At 38.5% G+C, this 19286-nt stretch overlaps 1 protein-coding gene across 6 annotated transcripts in view; it reads right to left on the bottom strand.

Annotated features, from left to right (window-relative positions):
- BABAM2 (BRISC and BRCA1 A complex member 2) overlaps nucleotides 1-19286 on the bottom strand; it is a 453750-nt gene that overhangs the window by 400530 nt on the left and 33934 nt on the right. For all 6 annotated transcript variants that reach the window (XM_073791483.1, XM_073791482.1, XM_073791484.1 and 3 more), the window contains one exon: nucleotides 4603-4679. In XM_073791483.1, coding sequence (XP_073647584.1) covers nucleotides 4603-4679 — 77 coding nt within the window. The remainder of the gene's footprint in view (nucleotides 1-4602; nucleotides 4680-19286) is intronic.

A 19286-nucleotide genomic window follows, 5' to 3' on the forward strand; every position in this document is an offset into this window, starting at 1 on the left:
TATGCGCTGCTTAAGGTTAGGAGTCTGACTCACCTTAATGTGCAAGATTCTCAGTATATAAAGTTCATCTATTACTCAATTATTATAGAGCATTCTACAGGCTAAATTAAGTCTCTAGCATATAATGATGATATCAAGCAATAACTTAATAGGACATAACTACAAGATATGGTAAATACCAGTCCAAATACCCTTATCACCAATGTTATAAAAGCTTACAGTAGTGAGAGGATACAGGATACTAGTAAATGCTTCCTAACATAAACTCATACAGCTAGAAAGATCTTTGTGAAGTCACATTACTTCTGGCTCAAGAAGACTGTGGACTGACCACAAACATTTATTTCCTCTCTCTCCTCAGACCCACCCTCTCATTAAATGATAGTGGAGGAACAGAAAGATAAAAATCAAAAACAACAGGAGAGTGAAGAGGAAGGGAAAACAGTAGCAACATTTCCACAAATTCCTAGAAGGCAGAATGCAGATGGAAGAGTAGTACTTGAAGAGACAGGGCAGAGAAAGCTTTAGTTGCAATAATGAGAGGAAGAGGCTACTGATGAGGAGGAAGCCATCTGTCCCGGTAAAGCCATAAAAACTTGTAGTCATCCGGTGTAAGGAGAGGCAAGAATGAGACAAGGAGCTAAGAACAGGGAGACTGACTAAAAGCTCCACAGGCAATAATCTATATACCCATCTCCCAAAAATGGCATGGTGGCCAGATATGTATCCCCAGGAAAAAAATATAGAAGACTTTCTTAAAAAACAGAATAAACTATTTGGGGGAGAGCTAGAATAGCTGAACTGCAAATATGACACGTAGGGGTGCTCATATTAACAGCCTGCCCACCATTAACCCACATACTCTATTAAGTCCTGCCCATACTGAAGTCCCAATCAGAGTTTTATCATGTTTTAAATATAAATGGACAACCAAAACCTATCTTTTATTTGAGGAAAGGCTATAGAATAACAGAGGTTAAAAAAAAAAGATGCTAAAAATATAATCCCTGGGGAAAATCAAAATAATTCAGAAAACAGAAAAAAAAATTATATCCTTCAAAAACTTTTAAGATACTACATTCATAAAATAAGAACAAGATGTTGCAAAAGAGAAACAGAGCTCTTAGAGCTCTTAAAAATTAAGATACCTGGGCTTCCCTGGTGGCGCAGTGGTTAAGAATCCGCCTGCCAATGCAGGGGACACGGGTTCGAGCCCTGGTCCGGGAAGATCCCACGTGCCATGGAGCAACTAAGCCTGTGTGCCACAACTACTGAGCCTGTGCTCTAAGGCCCACATGCCATAACTACTGAGCCCATGTGCCACAACTACTGAAGCCCATGCACCCAGAGCCTGTGCTCAGCAACAAGAGAAGCCACCGCAATGAGAAGCCCATGCACCACAACAAAGAGTAGCCCCCGCTCTCGCCACAACTAGAGAAAGCTCAAGCACAGCAACAAAGACCCAATGCAGCCAAAAATAAATAAATTTATTAAAAAAGAAAATTAAGATACCTAATTATGACTGTGGTAATAAAAAATTATCAGAGGAGCTACAGGAAAGGTGGAAGGAGGGAGGGAGGAGTGGAATCTGAGCAAGTTGTTTGAGACTGTGGTCCAGCAAAATAACAAGGTAACCTGTTTACCGAGACATAATTCTAAAAACACAGAATTTTCAATACACAGATTCTACACAAGGTCAAATCCAAGAGCATAATAAAGGTAAATCCCATAGTGATAACTGCAGGAGCAGGCCTGCAGAGTCATCATTCAAGCCATTTGTGGACAAAGCACGGATGGCAACTGTAGATTTAGAACAGACAGTAAATTATCACCCTTGACAATGCAAAAGGAAAATAACAGAAGACAGAAGTTGGGAGGGTGAGGAAGAGGAATGGAAGGAAGGTCAGGGGCTAACATCTTCATCTTATAAAGTGAGGAGCCAAAACACACCGTCTATGGTTAACGGGAAACTAAATAAAAGCATACTAAGTGGTCATGATTACTGCACGGAGATTTTGCTTAAGTAATAACAGTGATAACTGTGTGCCAGGCACTGACTAAGAACTTTTAGGAGCTGAACACTTAACTATATAATACAATGCTTTAAATGATCTTTTAAAAGAAAAGAAAAGAAAAAATTTCAAGCTACAGGGTAACCAACACAGGAACCAATAGTGGTGGTAAAATTACACTACAGAGGAGAAGAGAGAGATAAAGGGTGCAGTGAAAATAGGCTGATACCTTATGCATCAGAGCAGAAAATCAAAAGATAGTAATATCTAAAATTGATAAGCCAAGAAATAGAGGCATTACTTAGATATGTGGCGATCATCCCCAGGAGAACTAAACACTGAAACAATTTTTTTTTTAATATTTTAAGTGGTTCCCTTGAGAAAGAGGACTAGGGTTGGGGAGAAATGGAACAGAGGACTACTGTTTTCATGTATTAAAAAATGTTTGAATTATTTACATTTTTAGTAAATGCGAATGATTTACTTTGATCATTTTCTTCAAATTTAGTCAAAAATATTTTTCCCTCAAAAAAGTAGCAACCTAGTCTGTCCTACTACCTCAGACAGGTGAAATTCTTTTGTATTTTAATGGTTTCCAGAGAATGATCTAACAATGAAAGGTTAGCAAGTCAGCACGTCACAAATTTTTTGGTTCACGTTGCATTTGGTGAATTAATATAAAGTGATTCTGCGAATACTAAGATGTGGCCTTTCCTAGCCTATAGTGGTCTGAAAGACACTGCTTACCCATCTGTCCCACCTTCAACATCTTTGTTCTTTATTCCTCTGTATAAGAATTGAGAGACTTTCATACCCCATTCACTAGTACAGTTTCAAGAAAGAAAATTCCTGATGAGATTATTGATACTAACCAACCAAAGCTATCATCATTTCCACACGAGGCTAGAGCTTCGGTACTGGTAAATATGGCAAGAAGGGCTGATGCAACCTAGGCAGATGCTGTAGATGGTGGACTAAATCCTACAGTAAGTCTTGCATACTATTCATGGAGGTCACAAACCAGTGGTTCAAGAGCTCAAGCCAGCCCACAAACACATCGGTCTGGCCTGCATAATGCTGGCCCACATTGTAATTTTGAAGAAGTGGCCTACATCTAAAACTGAGAATTCAAATAAAAATTCAGATTTCTGCCTTTTCTCAATAAATCAGTAAGGGCAACCCCTCGAAACTGGGTAGGAGTGCCCCAATTTGCCACACCTAGGCTGCTTCCCTCATTCATGTTACCAGTCTGGCCTTGTAGCCATTTGTATTTCTGACCTTTGCTATAAAAGATAAAACGTGTGCATGCCCACTTGACCACAATTTACTCCCTGCCAACTGCCTTACTTTGTTTTTGTTTTTGTTTTGTTTTGTTAACATCTTTTTTGGAGTATAATTGCTTTACAATGGTGTGTTAGTTTCTGCCTTACAATGGTGTGTTAGTTTCTGCTTTATAACAAAGTGAATCAGTTATACATATACATATATCCCCATATCTCTTCCCTCTTGCATCTCCCTCCCTCCCGCCCTCCCTATCCCACCCCTCCAGGTGGTCACAAAGCACCGAGCTGATCTCTCTGTGCTATGTGGCTGCTTCCCACTAGTTATCTATTTTATATTTGGTAGTGTATATATGTCCATGCCACTCTCTCACTTTGTCCCAACTTACCCTTCCCCCTCCCCCTATCCTCAAGTCCATTCTCTAGCAGGTCTGCGTCTTTATTCCCATCTTGCCCCTAGGTTCTTCATCACCATTTTTTTTTTTTTAAGATTCCATATATATGTGTTAGCATACAGTATTTGTTTTCCTCTTTCTGACTTATTTCAATCTGTAGGACAGGCTCTAGGTCCATCCACCTCACTACAAATAACTCAATTTCGTTTCTTTTTATGGCTGAGTAATATTGCATTGTATTTATGTGCCACATCTTCTTTAACCATTCATCAGTCAATGGACACTTACGTTGTTTCCATGTCCTGGCTATTGTAAATAGAGCTGCAATGAACATTGTGGTACATGAGTCTCTGAATTATGGTTTTCTCCGGGAATATGCCCAGTAGTGGGATTGCTGGGTTGTATGGTAGTTCTATTTGTAGTTTTTTAAGGAACCTCCATACTGTTCTCCATAGTGGCTGCACCAATTTACATTCCCACCAACAGTGCAAGAGGGTTCCCTTTTCTCCACACCCTCTCCAGCATTTATTGTTTGTAGATTTTTTGATGATGGTCATTCTGACCGGTGAGAGATGATATCTTAATGTAGTTTTGATTTGCATTTCTCTAATGATTAATGATGTTGAGCATTCTTTCATGTGTTTGTTGGCAATCTGTGTATCTTCTTTGGAGAAATGTCTATTTAGGTCTTCTGCCCATTTTTGGATTGGGTTGTTTGTTTTTTTGATATTGAGCTGCATGCCTTACTTTGACTAGAACTAGGACTGAAAGACAAATTTTCAAAAAGTGGTAAATCCTTCTGATCAGTATCTTAGGAGATAACACCTAAAAGCCAGAAATAAAAACTAAAGCACAAAATCCAATAGCTAGCACTGTAATCTACATTTTTCAGTAGAAGAGTCATCATTTACTTACATTTTAATGTCTCTCCAGCATATGGTATGTGCAATTTAAATCGGTCACAGTTGGGTCCAGGAGTCAATGACGTGCAGCTTTAAAAAAAAGAAAGAGAAGAAAAGAGTTTCTTAAAATCCCGCATATTTACAATATTTAATAAGTTAATAAAAAGTGATCCTTAAAGACAAACGATTAAAACACTGGCTTATAGAACAAAATAAAAGCCCTTAATGGTCATGGAGGCCAAGACACAGCAAGACTTGCACTCAAACAAATAATTCATTTCTCCCACAATAAAACCTATATGCCTTCTAACAATGAATACCAACACTGCTTCAACTACTTCTCTCAAAGCAGTGTATCTCGACTTTGAAAACAGGTATATGATCCAAAACAGGTCTGTAGTCTTTGATGTCAAGAGCTGCAAAAGAAGAGTAGTTTTATGGTCATATTTTAAATATAGACTCTTAGTTTTCACTCAGTTAGTACTAAAAAGAGCCCACTTGTGGTCTTTTTCTGGTACCAGATGGTTTTCTCTCTTTTCCCGAAAATAAGGCGCTTCCTCTAGATTTGGCACCCCATAACTTACATCTGTAGCAGAGCACAATGCACTGCACTCAGTTTCAGATAAAATGCAAATCTAAAAGGGGGGTGAGTTAGTCACCCAGGTCTCAACAGCTTGGTTTTTTTTTTAATCTATTACTTCACAAAGTTATACAATACTCTGTTCTTTACAGAGATTTACTTTGTAAGATATCTCTCATAATCTTCTGAGTCATAACTTCAAGTGCATAACAGCAATATTGGCTTCATAAATTAATAAAATATTAATATGAAGTCAGTCAAGGAAGTTGTATGTCTTCATTTAGTCAAAAAAAAAGCAAGGTTTTTAATTTGTAAAGAAGGCTAATTTTCATTCATAATTCCAAAACTGCCTATGAAACATTTCTGAAAAAGAACCTACAAAAGTAGTTTAAGGAATGGAAGCATTGTTAGAACAAATATACAACTTTCCGAGATGGCCACTTTGAAGGGCAACAGTCATTTGAAACTAAATTTAAGAAGTGCTGGCTCGAAGAAAAACTAACTCAGATCTCAGATTAACTATTACTTTTTCCCAAAACTATTTGAATGTGAAAGACAAAAGAAGCAGACAGAAACTTTAATGCATTTAACATAAATCACTAGGTTGATTATTCCTCTTTACCTTTAGGGGCCAATAAAAATATTAGTTTATAAACTAAACAAAATTGCACTAGTCATTGCAGAGTAATCTACTTTAATGTTTTACAGGTTTTAAGAACACAGTCTCCTTTACCTTTCAATATAAAATATTCTTCAGGGCACATTTTATTAAAGGTACTAAAATATTTCTCTTATAGTATAATCTTTTCTAGCTCACAACATAGTAGTTCTTTGAAAACACTTATGGAAAACACATAAATTTTCGCATTATAAAATACAAAGGGACAGAAATGACCCTATAAGCAACACTAAGAATTTTTTCTCTTATATTCAACCAGCAATGTTTTTAAATGATTTTTTTTAAAAATATGCAATAAAGTGTCTTTTGGGGTCTTGAAGATCATCAAATTACCTACACCGCTTAATGACTGAAGTTATTAATAGTACAGGAAATCCTCAGGATTAATCTGATTCTGGTTTGTTTGAATAACTCATCCTTCTTCAATGTGAATTAGGTTTCTAAATTCTTACATTCACGGTGGGGCCACACTTTATATTATTCACTTTATGCCTTAACCACGACTAGGAAAGTGTTTTTGTGCTCTGCCTCTTCACCTTCCTCCCTTCCTACTTGAAGGGCTGGTTCCAGCCACCTCAGGGTGTAGAAAAATACATTCCTCCACCTGCGTGATTCACTCACTGATTCTTTTCACTTAGATAAGATTTATTGAACATTGTTCTATGTGTTAGGAATACAGGGTGGACAAGACAGACAAGAGCTATAGTCTCACGATAATTAAATTCTAGCGAGGGACGGAGATCTAGCGAGGGACGGAGAAATGATTAAAAAAAGGAGACAGGGCTTCCCTGGTGGCGCAGTGGTTGAGAGTCCGCCTGCCGATGCAGGGGACACGGGTTCGTGCTCCGGTCCGGGAAGATCCCACATGCCGCGGAGCGGCTGGGCCCGTGAGCCATGGCCGCTGAGCCTGCGCGTCCGGAGCCTGTGCTCCGCAACGGGAGAGGCCGCAACAGTGAGAGGCCCAGTGTATCGAAAAAAAAAAAAAAAAAAAAAGGAGACAAACACACAGAGATGGTTTAAGATTGCTAAATGTGATGAAGAAAATAAAACAGCGAGCTGCAATAAAACAGGAGCCACATTACATTGGAAGACTGGGGAAGACCCCTGGAGGAGGTGAAATCCGAAACCTGAATAACCCGAAGGGGCCAACCATGAAAGCTCTGGGGAAGAGCGTTCCAGCTAGAGGAAACAGCTGGTGCAAAGGCGTGAAGGCAGGAACAAGTTTGATATTTCTGGGGGAAGGAATCTTGCTAAGTCTGGGCAATGCGGCTAGAGCAGAGTGACTGAGAGAGAAAACAGCAAAAGACCAGGACAAGAGATTAAGCAAGGGACAGACCACGCAGAGCCCTGGAAGTGGTGGCGGTTGATCCAGGTTTTACTCTAAGCACAAAGGAAGGTTTTAGGAAGAGTAATATTATCTGATTCTAAGCTTTTAAAAGATTACCCAGCATACTGTATGGAAAAGGGAACTGTAAAGAGGCAAAACGGAAACGAGGAGACCAGAAACGAGTCCATTTCAGGCCAAGAATGATGCTAGGTACTTGGATGAGGGAAACAGCAGTGGCAAGGGAGACCAGAAGATTTATTCAACAGGGACAACTAGCAGACAAGCTCACATTTAGGGAGAAGGGAAGTCAAGAGCTGAAAGTGTGAGATGACAGCCAAGTCTCACATGGACACAGAGGCAAATCCATGGGTGGGCCAGCCAATCTATACAGGCCACTAACACAGCACGAAAAAGAAGACAAGATAGAAGAAAAACTCACCTTAGAAGAGTCCTGTTGTTGGAAAGATCACTTACTTGAAGTGGGGATGGTGTCAGGGGTAATACTCCTCAAACAGGAGTATAAACAGGTTATGTCACTAATCTCCAGTGAACTGTAGGGCTTCTGTTTTGCTGAGAGGTATACACAAATTTGGGGCCAAGAACTGAACTGTTCAAGGGAACAGAGGCAAGAAAGGCTAAGCTGGTCTCTCTCTCCTAAAAAGTAGTCAGCTTCTCCTCCAATTAAATACTGAGAAAATTATTTAAAATATCTTGTTATGCTCTGTCTTTCATATTACCTAGGATAAGTAGCTTTATGGGAAACAAACCAATGTCATGTTACCTAAAGGTTCTTTTAAGATTAAAATGTTTCCGCTTTTTTAATTACCTCTGTCTAAAACTGGTTTTGGATGGACTTCGCTGGTGGCGCAGTGGTTAAGAATCCACCTGCCAATGTAGGAGACAAGGGTTCGAGCCCTGGTCCGGGAAGATCCCACATGCCGCGGAACAACAAAGCCCGTGCATCACAACTACTGAGCCTGTGCTCTAGCACCTGAGAGCCACAACTACTGAGCCCGTGTGCCACAACTACTGAAGCCCAAGAGCCTAGAGCCCATGCTACGCGACAAGAGAAGCCACCACAATGAGAAGCCCACACACCGCAAAGAAGAGGAGCCCCTGCTCACCGCAAGTAGAGAAAGCCCGCGAGCAACAACGAAGACCCAGTACAGCGAAAAGTAAATAAATAAAATTTAAAAATTTATTAAAAAACATAAAAAAATAAAATAAAATTGGTTTTGGTCATGTTATTTAATATACCATGAAATTTCAAATCACACTCAAAGAGTGTTTTTCTGTTAATCAAAAAAGGGCACAGGTTAAAAAATACTGAAAACCACATACGGATAGCATGGCTCCACGTACGGAAAAGATAGATCAATGTGTGTGTATGTCTATGTACATAACAGATTTCAAAAGGACCGTCACCAAAATGCAGCAGGATTTGGGTTGATTTTTAGAATGTTCTTCAACTACCTTTCTGCATTGTTTTGATTAATAATGAACATGAACTATTCTACAATTATATAAATATTTTAAAGCTAAATACATTCTTTTTATATTTGTCTCAGGAAACTTGGCTATGATGGCTTGATTTATCTTTTTCTTCTAAAGTGCTTCACTCCTCTTCAAAAGGAAAGAAGGCAGGATGATCTACCTATAAAGAGTCTTCAGGTAAAGTGTATGAAAGTCTTTATATTGTGATATCACAAAATGTCACATTTGTAACATTTATTATCTCTCACAGTTTCTTATGTGGCAGGGTTTGGGAATGGCTTGGCAGGGCAGTTCTGGTGTAAGGCCTCCCATGAAGCTGCAGTCAAATGCAATTACAGAGAACTAATACAGTAGGAAAGTTCATTCTCCTAGAAAGGCACCTCCTTACACAAGTATGAAAATGCTAGTAAATAAAAAGCTACCAACTTCATTAAAATTATATTTGTATAATGGCAACTTGTCCTAACACACAGTTAGATCTAAGGTTTAAAAAACCAATATTCCAAACTGAGTATCTTTTAATAGTAAAATAATTTTTAAATGACTTAGAAATTGCTGACAACTTAAATGTAATTTCAAATTTGTCTCTCAACTATATTTTTTTAATTTTTTTTTCTGCTGTGAGTATTTATATAAGTTTTTTTGTGTAAACAATAAGTTTTCAATTTTCTCGATAAATGCCCAAGTGTGTGGTTGCTGGTTTGTATGGTAATTGCGTGTTTAGTTTTAAAAGAAACTACCAAATTTTTCCGTAGTGGCTCTACCACTTTACATTCCTACCAGCAACGTGTGAGTTTTCCCGTTCCTCTGCATCCATACGAGTGTGTGGTGATGTCACAATTTTTATTTTAGCAATTCTGTCGGGTGTGTAATGATAGCTCATTATGATTTTAATTTGCTTTCCAAATTAAAATCATAATGACCCTGATGGTTGATGATATTGGACATCTTTTCTTGTACCTTTATCATCTGTATGTCCTCTTTGTTGAAATGTCTGTTTATGTCTTTTGCCAATTTTCTAATTGGGATTTTTTTTTTTAACATCTTTATTGGAGTATAATTCAAAAAGAGTCATGTACCAAAATGTTCATTGCAGCTCTATTTACAATAGCCCAGAGATGGAAACAACCTAAGTGTCCATCATCGGATGAATGGATAAAGAAGATGTGGCACATATATACAATGGAATATTACTCAGCCATAAAAAGAGACAAAATTGAGCTATTTGTAATGAGGTGGATAGACCTAGAGTCTGTCATACAGAGTGAAGTAAGTCAGAAAGAGAGAGACAAATACCGTATGCTAACACATATATATGGAATTTAAAAAAAAAAAAATGTCATGAAAAACCTAGGGGTGAAACAGGAATAAAGACACAGACTTACTAGAGAATGGACTTGAGGCTATGGGGAGGGGGAAGGGTAAACGGTGACAAAGCGATAAAGAGGCATGGACATATATACACTACCAAAAGTAAGGTAGTTAGCTAGTGGGAAGCAGCCGCATAGCACAGGGAGATCAGCTCGGTGCTTTGTGACCGCCTGGAGGGGTGGGATAGGGAGGGTGGGAGGGAGGGAGACGCAAGCGGGAAGAGATATGGGAATATATGTATATATATAACTGATTCATTTTGTTGTGAAGCTGAAACTAACATACCATTGTAAATCAATTATACTCCAATAAAGATGTTTTTTTTTTTTTTTGCCACGCCAAGCAGAGGCTTGTGGGATCTTAGTTCCCTGATCAGGGATTGAACCCACGCCCTCAGCAGTGAAAGCACGGAGTCCTAACCACTAGACCGCCAGGGAATTCCCTCTCAACTATACTTCCTGAGTGCTTACTACAGGTCAGGCAGTGTGCTGGGCACTGGGAATACAGCAGTGACAAGAACAAAACACATATCTTGGCATTATAACATAAAAAGGATTTTTGGATGTACTATGCTCTAAAAATGTATCTTTCACTAAATTCTAATTACCTCAATATCTGGGGACTCAAGATTTTAAAGTTTAACATGTGGAAGGACAAAGTGGGTTGAGTTCCCTTTTAAAAAGATTACGCAAGTGGGAATTCTCAAGTGGGGATTCAGGTTAACAACAAACAGGCAGTTTACTCTGGTTCTTTATTACAGAAATTGCAGCTAACCATTGGCACGTTGAAATGCTAAGCATAATAACCTTCTTATACTCTCATTCCTATGATCTCTTATTTTACATCTAATCACGACTCTCAGTATTATTATTGATCTATTTTCTAATTGTGGTTTGTTTTTCCTACCAGATCTAAGATTCTTGGTGCCAAGAACTGCTTTACAGTTTTAAAAATGTCTTAGTACAGCATCTAGTACAGTGCTAAGCAATTTTACTGTATGATTGTAATCATCAGCTAAACTCAAAAACTGTCATTTTACAGATGACAACAGATTAGAAACCACTTCCACTTCTGGCCACATCTTATTCTCCTGGGCCTAAGCATCTTTTCTTTTTTTTTTTTTTTTTTTAATTTTTATTTATTTTTTTTTGGCTGTGTCAGGTCTTCATTGCTGTGTGCAGGCTTTCTCTAGTCGTGGCGAGTGGGGGCTAATAATCTTCATTGCGGTGCACGGGCTTCTCATTGCAGTGGCTTCTCTTGTTGTGGAGCACAGGCGCCAGGCGCGTGGGCTTCAGTAGTTGCGCCTCACGGGTTCTAGAGCGCAGGCTCAGTAGTTGTGGTGCATGGGCTTAGTTGCTCCGTGGCATGTGGGATCTTCCCGGACCAGGGATCAAACCTGTGTCCCCTGCACTGGCAGGCAGATTCTTATCCACTGCGCCCCCAGGGAAGCCCAAGCCTAAGCATCTTTAAATCACCTTTAAATCTCTAGAATCCAGCAGCACTGGTGTCCAGAACGTGGCTACTCCACCGACTATGTATGGAGATAAAGGTTTGCTGAATGAAAGGTTTGCATAAGACTTGATTCCCGGTCCAGTGCTCTTTTCCTGACAAAAACTGATGATTTAACTGGAATTGGGAAGGCGCTCTCATCCTCACCTCTGAGAAAGCTGAAAGTGTGACTATTTGTGGAAGGTCCTCCCTTTGAAGAGTTGTGCATGCAACTCAGAATTTAAACTTAAAGTCATTACCTAAAATTACTCTGTTTTCACAAGAAATAATAATAACAACAACAGCTAACATTTGTTGGGCATTTACTATGTGGCGAGCACTGTTCTAAGTTCTTTAATTAGATTAGACTATTTAAGCCCACGGCAACCTTCAGAAATAGATGCTATTATTATCTCCATTTTACAGATGAGGAAACTGAGGCATACAGAAGACATGCAACTTGCTAGTAAGTGACAGAGCTGGGATCCAAGCCCAGGATGTCCAGCTCCAGGGCCCATTTTCTTAACCACCAAACTAAATCATCTCTCAATAATTAAAGGGGAAACCATCAGACTTACTGGAAAATGTGAATTATAACTCTTTTCAACAAATGTGTTTTTATTAAGTACTTATAATACTGGAAAGTAAAAGCTGACAATAAGTTGCCAAAAAGTGTTCAACCACATGTGCTTTAATGAAAAGAAAATGATTTCTCAGTAATAAGAACTGTATACGTGTAAATCAATGATGCAAAAGAGGGAACAAGGCCCTTATAACTTGATTAAATAGGTGCTACAATGTTGACCCTCTTGATTTATTCAGCAAACTCTTTAAATAAATAGTGAAACATAAATTTGGATTTGAATCCTCTTTAAATTATTACTTGTTCCTAATTACTGAGATCAAACTCAAATTAGTAGAGTTTCACTCTAAAGAGGAAAAGGTAGGCAATTTCACAACACTTTATATGATTTGAGTGACAACCAAGAATTAATCTTGATTAACAAAGTTATATGAAGATATTCTACAACATTTAAGACATCAGCATTTTTAAGACAATGCAAAATATATACTTTCTAGTTTAATGCTAAACCTATTATTTGACATACTTTCTGGAAAAAATAATGACAAACCATTTCTATTCTTCAAGCCACCTAAAAAGAACAAAGTAGATGAGTCTAGGGTTCCTTCCCTGAGTCTACGTCAGTTTCCTTTACCCTGACTATTAATTCACCATTTGGCATGTTCTCCTACATAGCTTCCTGTTTTCTTGATAATGACGTTTGTGCTTAACCAACAATATTTAACAGCAGCTAAGAAGGAAGTCTTCAGCTTTGGCAACCTAAAATAACAGGTGAGTATAAAGAAAAAACAGGCTCAAAGACCAATAACTGCATTTTAAGTAACTATTAAGTTATAAATTAGAGTGAATTATTGTTAGTTGATATTCAGCACATTTCCATTTTAAAGAATTAATTTATTTTCTCTGAACTAAATCCAACATCAATAATTCCACTCAGACTAAATCAGTTTCAAAATTATCAGTTTCTAGACTGAAATTCAGCAGTAAGGAAGCTAGAAGACGGAAGTAGGATATCTTAACAGCTATCTAAATCATCTATAAAATGGGCATTTTATCTGTGAAGGCATCTGAACCTCTGATTCACAGAATCTTTCACCCTCAGTCTTGGAAGGGAATTATGGTACATCTAAGTTGACTATATCAAAACCCACTAGGTCAAGTCTTAGGCCTTTCTACAAGAAGACTCATGAATTAAAATTGGTAAAAGGAGGCAGCAAAATCACACTGTTTTAGATCAGGGGTCCCCAACCCCCAGGCTGCGGACCAGTACCGGTCTGCAGCCTGTTAGGAACCGGGCCTCACAGCAGGAGGTGAGCAGTGGGTGAGCGAGAGAAGCTTCATTTGCCTCTCCCCATGGCTTGCATTACCACCTGAACCATCCCCCCTCCCCCGTCCATGGAAAAACTGTCTTCCATGAAACTTGTCCCTGGTGCCAAAAAGGTTGGGGACCGCTGTTTTAGATCATTATCCAGGAGAATGAAACTACCTACTTGATGACATATGATGTTCCTGATATACCAAATACATCCTCTACATCTCTAAAGCCTAAAATCTATTTCTGGGCCCTACTAGAAAGTGATAGATTTAATTCTTAGCATAGGAATCCAAAATGCCATTACCAGAATAAGTGAGTCAGCCCAGAATGTTTTAAAAATTATAAAATTAAAATATTCAAAAATATGTGTTTGCCAGTTCATGTGGCATCAACTGTTATTCTCAGTTTCCATGCTATATCTCCATTTATAAATGAGAGATTTCAACTCTACTTTAGAGTAGGGAGTATTTTTAAATCTTAGTAGGTGTTCCTATAGCAAAAATGTGGTTTAAATTGCAATATGATTTCAGTAGGAATGATGGGCTCAAATACTATTTTTAGCAGTTAACTAGGAGGGGGGGAATCCTTTAACTTTCTGAGATAGATGCTTAGCTCATTACTGTCCAACCTTTCTTCTTTTCTAATACGTGCATTTAATTCACTCTGCTAACAGAATAAAAAAGAAAATTAAGAGGATTATCTCAATAAGTGCAAGATAAGTGTTTGATAAAATTAAATATCCATTTATGATTTTTAAAACTCTTTGAAAACAAGGACCAAAAAAAGAAACTTCTGGGGCTTCCCTGGTGGCACAGTGGTTAAGAATACACCTGCCAATGCAGGGGACACAGGTTCGAGCCCTGGTCCGGGAAGATCCCACATGCTGCGGAGCAACTAAGCCCGTGCGCCACAACTATTGAGCCTGCACTCTAGAACCTAAGAGCCACAACTACTGAGCCTGTGTGCCACAACTACTGAAGCCTGCGTGCCTAGAGCCCATGCTCCGCAGCAAGAGAAGCCACTGCAATGAGGAGCCTGTGCACCGCAATGAAGAGTAGCTCCTGCTCGCCGCAACTAAAGAAAGCCCACGTGCAGCAATGAAGATCCAATGCAGACAAAAATAAATAAAATAAATAATTTTTTTAAAAAAAGAAACTTCCTTAATATGATAAAGGCCATCTACCAAAAACCTACAGCAATATCATACTTAGTAACAAAATGTTAAAATTTTCCCTTTGAGATAGAGAATCAGACAAGGATATCCTTTCTTACTACTTTTACTTAACACTGTACTGGAGGTCCTGGCTAGTACACAGTATGTAGCATGGGGAAATAAGGGTATAAATATTGGAAAGGAAGAAATAAAACTATATTTATTTGCAGATAATATGACTGCATGTAGAAAGCTTTTAAAATCTTCATCTGCATCATTGGAAATAATATGTGAGTTTAGCAAAGTTGCTAGATGAAGAACATACAACAAAAATCAACTGTATATGTACATCTATATACCATCAACAATCAGTTAAAAAATAAAAACTTTTAGAAAGATGCCATCGAAAATAACATCAAACAATCAAATACATAGAAACAAATGTCACAAAAGATGCACAAGAACACTATTTAGAAAGCTATTATTAAGAAGAAAATAAAAAATGAACATAGATATCGTGTTAACAGATTAAAAGAAACATAATGACAAGATGATAGTTCTCCTTAGGTTGATCTGAAACCTGAAAGGCAGATTCTAAATGGAATGTTAAGAACCAAGAATAGACCAGATTCTCTTGAAGAAGAAAACTTGAGAGAATTATTTACAATAACCAAAAGGTGGAAGCAACCCAAGTATCCACCGACTGAGGAATGGGTAAACAAAATGTAGTATATACATATAATGGAATGTTATTCAGCAGCCTTAAAAAGAAAGGAAATTTGGGGACTTCCCTGGTGGTCCAGTGGTTAAGAATCTGCCTTCCAATGCAGAGGGTTTCGAACCCTGGTCAGGGAACTAAGATCCCACATGCCACGGGGCAACTGAGCCCTCGTGCCACAACTAGAGAGTCTGCGTGCCACAACTACTGAGCCCACACACTCTGAATCCCACGCACCACAACTAGAGAGAAGCCTGTGCGCCACAACAAAGAGCCTGCCCACCGCAACGAAAGATCCTGCGTGCCACAACTAAGACCCGATGCAGCCAAAATCAATCAATAAAAAGGAAGGAAATTTTGACATATGCTACAACATGGATAAACCGTGAAGATATTATACTAAGTGAAATACGCCAGTCACAAAAGGACAAATACTGTATGATAACATTTATATGAGGTACCTAGAGTAGTCAAATTCAAAAAGACAGAAAACAGAATGATGGTTGCCAGGGGCTGAGGGGAAAGGAGAAATAGTGTTTACTGGGTACAGAGTTTCAGGTTTGCAAGATGAAAAAGTTCTAGAGATGGATGGTGATGATGACTGCACAACAATCTGAATATACTTAATGCCACTGAACTGTAAACTTAAAAATGGATAAAATAGTCAATTTTATGTTATATTTTACCACAATAAGGAAAAAACGCAGTAGGAGAACTTACTCTATTGGATATCAAAAATTACTATAAATCATTAAAATAATGACATTGGTACAAAGACAGACAAATAGAACAGTGGAACAGAATACAGAGTCCAGAGAAAGATCCTCACATATCTGGACAGTTGATTTATGACAAAGGCATCTTTACACAGAAGTAAGGAAAGGAAATTGTTTTCGATAAATGGTGCTGGGTCAACTGGGTATACTTACAGTGAAAAATATGAAACCTGATCCCTATCCTTGTAATATTCCACAAAAATCAAGTCTAAGTGGATTGAAGCTCTGAATGTAAACAGTGAAGAAAAATATTTTTAGAAGATAACTTGGGATGGAGAGAGATAATGTAAGAATATCTTCAAGAACTTGGGGTGAACAAAAATTCCCCAAAAGCACTAACTATAAGGGAAAAGATGGGTAAACAGGATCACCTTAATATTAGATCTCCTGTTCATCAAAAAACACCATTAAGGGAGTGAAAGACAAGCCACAGAGTGAGAGATGATATCTGCAACATATAAAATTGATTAAGGGCTCATATCCTGACCATATAAAGAACTCCTGTAGTGTCAATAAGAAAAAGATAACTAAGTTAGCAGACCCAAAGGAGCACTTCATAAAAGGAGATCCAGGGGTTTCCCTGGTGGTGCAGTGGTTGAGAGTCCGTCTGCCAATGCAGGGGACACGGGTTCGTGCCCCGGTCTCGGAAGATGCCACATGCCGCGGATCGACTGGGCCCGTGAGCCATGGCCGCTGAGCCTGCGCATCTGGAGCCTGTGCTCCGCAACGGGAGAGGCCACAACAGTGAGAGGCCCGCGTACCGCAAAAAAAAAAAAAAAAAAAGGAGATCCAAATGGTCAATAAACTTATGAAAAAGTGCTTATGCAAGTTCACATTTTCCTTTCACATAATACTAACTCATTTTGAAACAGCTGTTTTCATGATCTTCATCTCTTTTTTTTGGGGGGGGGGTGGTACGCGGGCCTCTCACTGCTGTGGTCTCTCCCGTGGCCGAGCACAGGCTCCAGACGCGCAGGCTCAGCGGCCATGGCTCACGGGCCCAGCCGCTCCGCGGCACGTGGGATCTTCCCGGACCAGGGCACGAACCCGTGTCCCCTGAATCGGCAGGCAGACTCTCAACCACTGCACCACCAGGGAAGCCCTTCACCTCTTCTTTAATTGAATTTTTCTTAACTCTTATGGAAACATTTCCAAAAATATGTGATTGGGGATACACATTTCCTTACTCCAAATCAATTTATAAGTATTTGTTGAACATTATTACTAAAATAACTATATAAAGTGTTACACCTAACAGGTCAATGGTCCATGGTCTGTCTTCAAGTGAGTATGTAAGACAACGCACTAGGTGCAGGAAGAAAAACTTAGGGGAAAAGAGTGTGTGTGTGTGTGTATGCATATATATGTATATGTATGTGTGTGTATATATATATATGCAATATATGTATATGTCCATGTGTATACATATATGGACAGAGAGAGAGAAATTAATCCTTACCAATATGTAGTATACAGATTGACCCTGGCACTCTCTTTCAGTTCCCATGTAGTTGTTCATGAGCCCTGAGTTTAAAAAGATTACTTTTTCAGGTATGACAAGTGAAAATGCCATATTAAAATTACGTAAATTATGTTTACAGTAGTGCTTATTTCATTTTATATCATTTTTTAAATTTTTATTTTATATTGGAGTATAGTTGATTAACAATGTGCTAGTTTCAGGTGTACAGCAAAGTGATTCAGTTATACATATACATATATCTTTTTTCAGATTCTTTCCCATATAGGTTATTACAGAATACTGAGTAGAGTTGCCTGTGCTATACAGTAGGTCCTTGTCGATTACCTACTTTATATACAGTAATAGTGTGTATATCATTCTTTTTAATATATGTCATATATGTTTTATAATATACAAGTATGTTTAATAATTAAATAAATATGCATGTATTAGGGGTTCATAAATTATTTGAGGTACATAATCAAAAAAGATAACTGCTATAAGAGTTACAGAAAGGAGTCTCTATTCTCAAGAACCTTGAACTGTAATCAGAAGACAAAAATCAAACCTGTGAAAGTCAAACAAGGCACAATTTAAATAACAATTCAAGACAACAATAGATACAAGTCACAAAGCAATTAACATGATTAATTGCCAAATTAGTGGTTAAAGAAAATAAGCACAATAGGAGTTGAGACAGCAGAGAAACCACTTTCAGCAGGTAGTCAAGGAAGGTTCACTGGAACCAGGGCTCTAAGAATTAATTGGATCTGATCAAGAGAGAGGAAGGAAAAATAAGTACCTTCAAGTGTCCTTAAATAGGGCAAAACCAAGGAGACAGATGCTCTGCTAAAACAAAAGCTCTATAATAAACTAGAGTACATTAAACCTTAGATCCCTTAATGCTCAGCAGCCTACCTGGTGGCACACAGGAGGCACCTGAAAACTACTGCATATATAGTACAGGTGAGCAAGTGGAGCCGGAGAGTACAAGTGTACCCCAAGGTCATATCAAAGTTGAAACAAATTACATAAATGTCCTGGACGGATTCCTATTCCAACTGTGGGAATGCTGGTGATTCTTACATTAAAAAATATTATAGGGCTTCCCTGGTGGTGCAGTGGTTGAGAGTCTGCCTGCCGATGCAGGGGACACGGGTTCATGCCCCGGTCCGGGAAGATCCCACATGCCGTGGAGCAGCTGGGCCCGTGAGCCATGGCCGCTGAGCCTGTGCGTACGGAGCCTGTGCTCCACAACAGGAGAGGCCACAACAGTGAGAGGCCCGCATATCACAAAAAAAAAAAAAAAAAATTATAGAAATCACCAGGGACAAGGCCAACTTACATACTATTTTTTACAATTAATGTACAACATAATTTTAGAAAAAGCAATTTTTATATAAAACACTTAATTTGTTCAATAAAAATATTCCTGTAACAGTTTTAGGCCACCATTTTCATTCCTTGACCCCAAACATGACCTAAATGGATGTATTCCCTATTCTCTGAACTCTGCTTTATATTTTATACCATTTATAACCTATATGCTAACTCCCAATCTCAATTCCTGCTCCTTACAGGAAAGGACTGGAGAGTATTTGTCTTGGCATGCTCCAGTGGCTCACGTTCTCAAGGGAATGAACTAGCAGAGCTTTCATCTTTCTCTTACTGATTTTCATGATATTAGTTTTATTTGTTTGTATCTCCACAGTGCCTCACACTTACTAGGTGCTCAGTATATTACTTCTTAT

Source organism: Tursiops truncatus, chromosome 14 (assembly GCF_011762595.2).
Source record: "Tursiops truncatus isolate mTurTru1 chromosome 14, mTurTru1.mat.Y, whole genome shotgun sequence".
Classification (NCBI taxonomy): Eukaryota; Metazoa; Chordata; class Mammalia; order Artiodactyla; family Delphinidae; genus Tursiops; species Tursiops truncatus.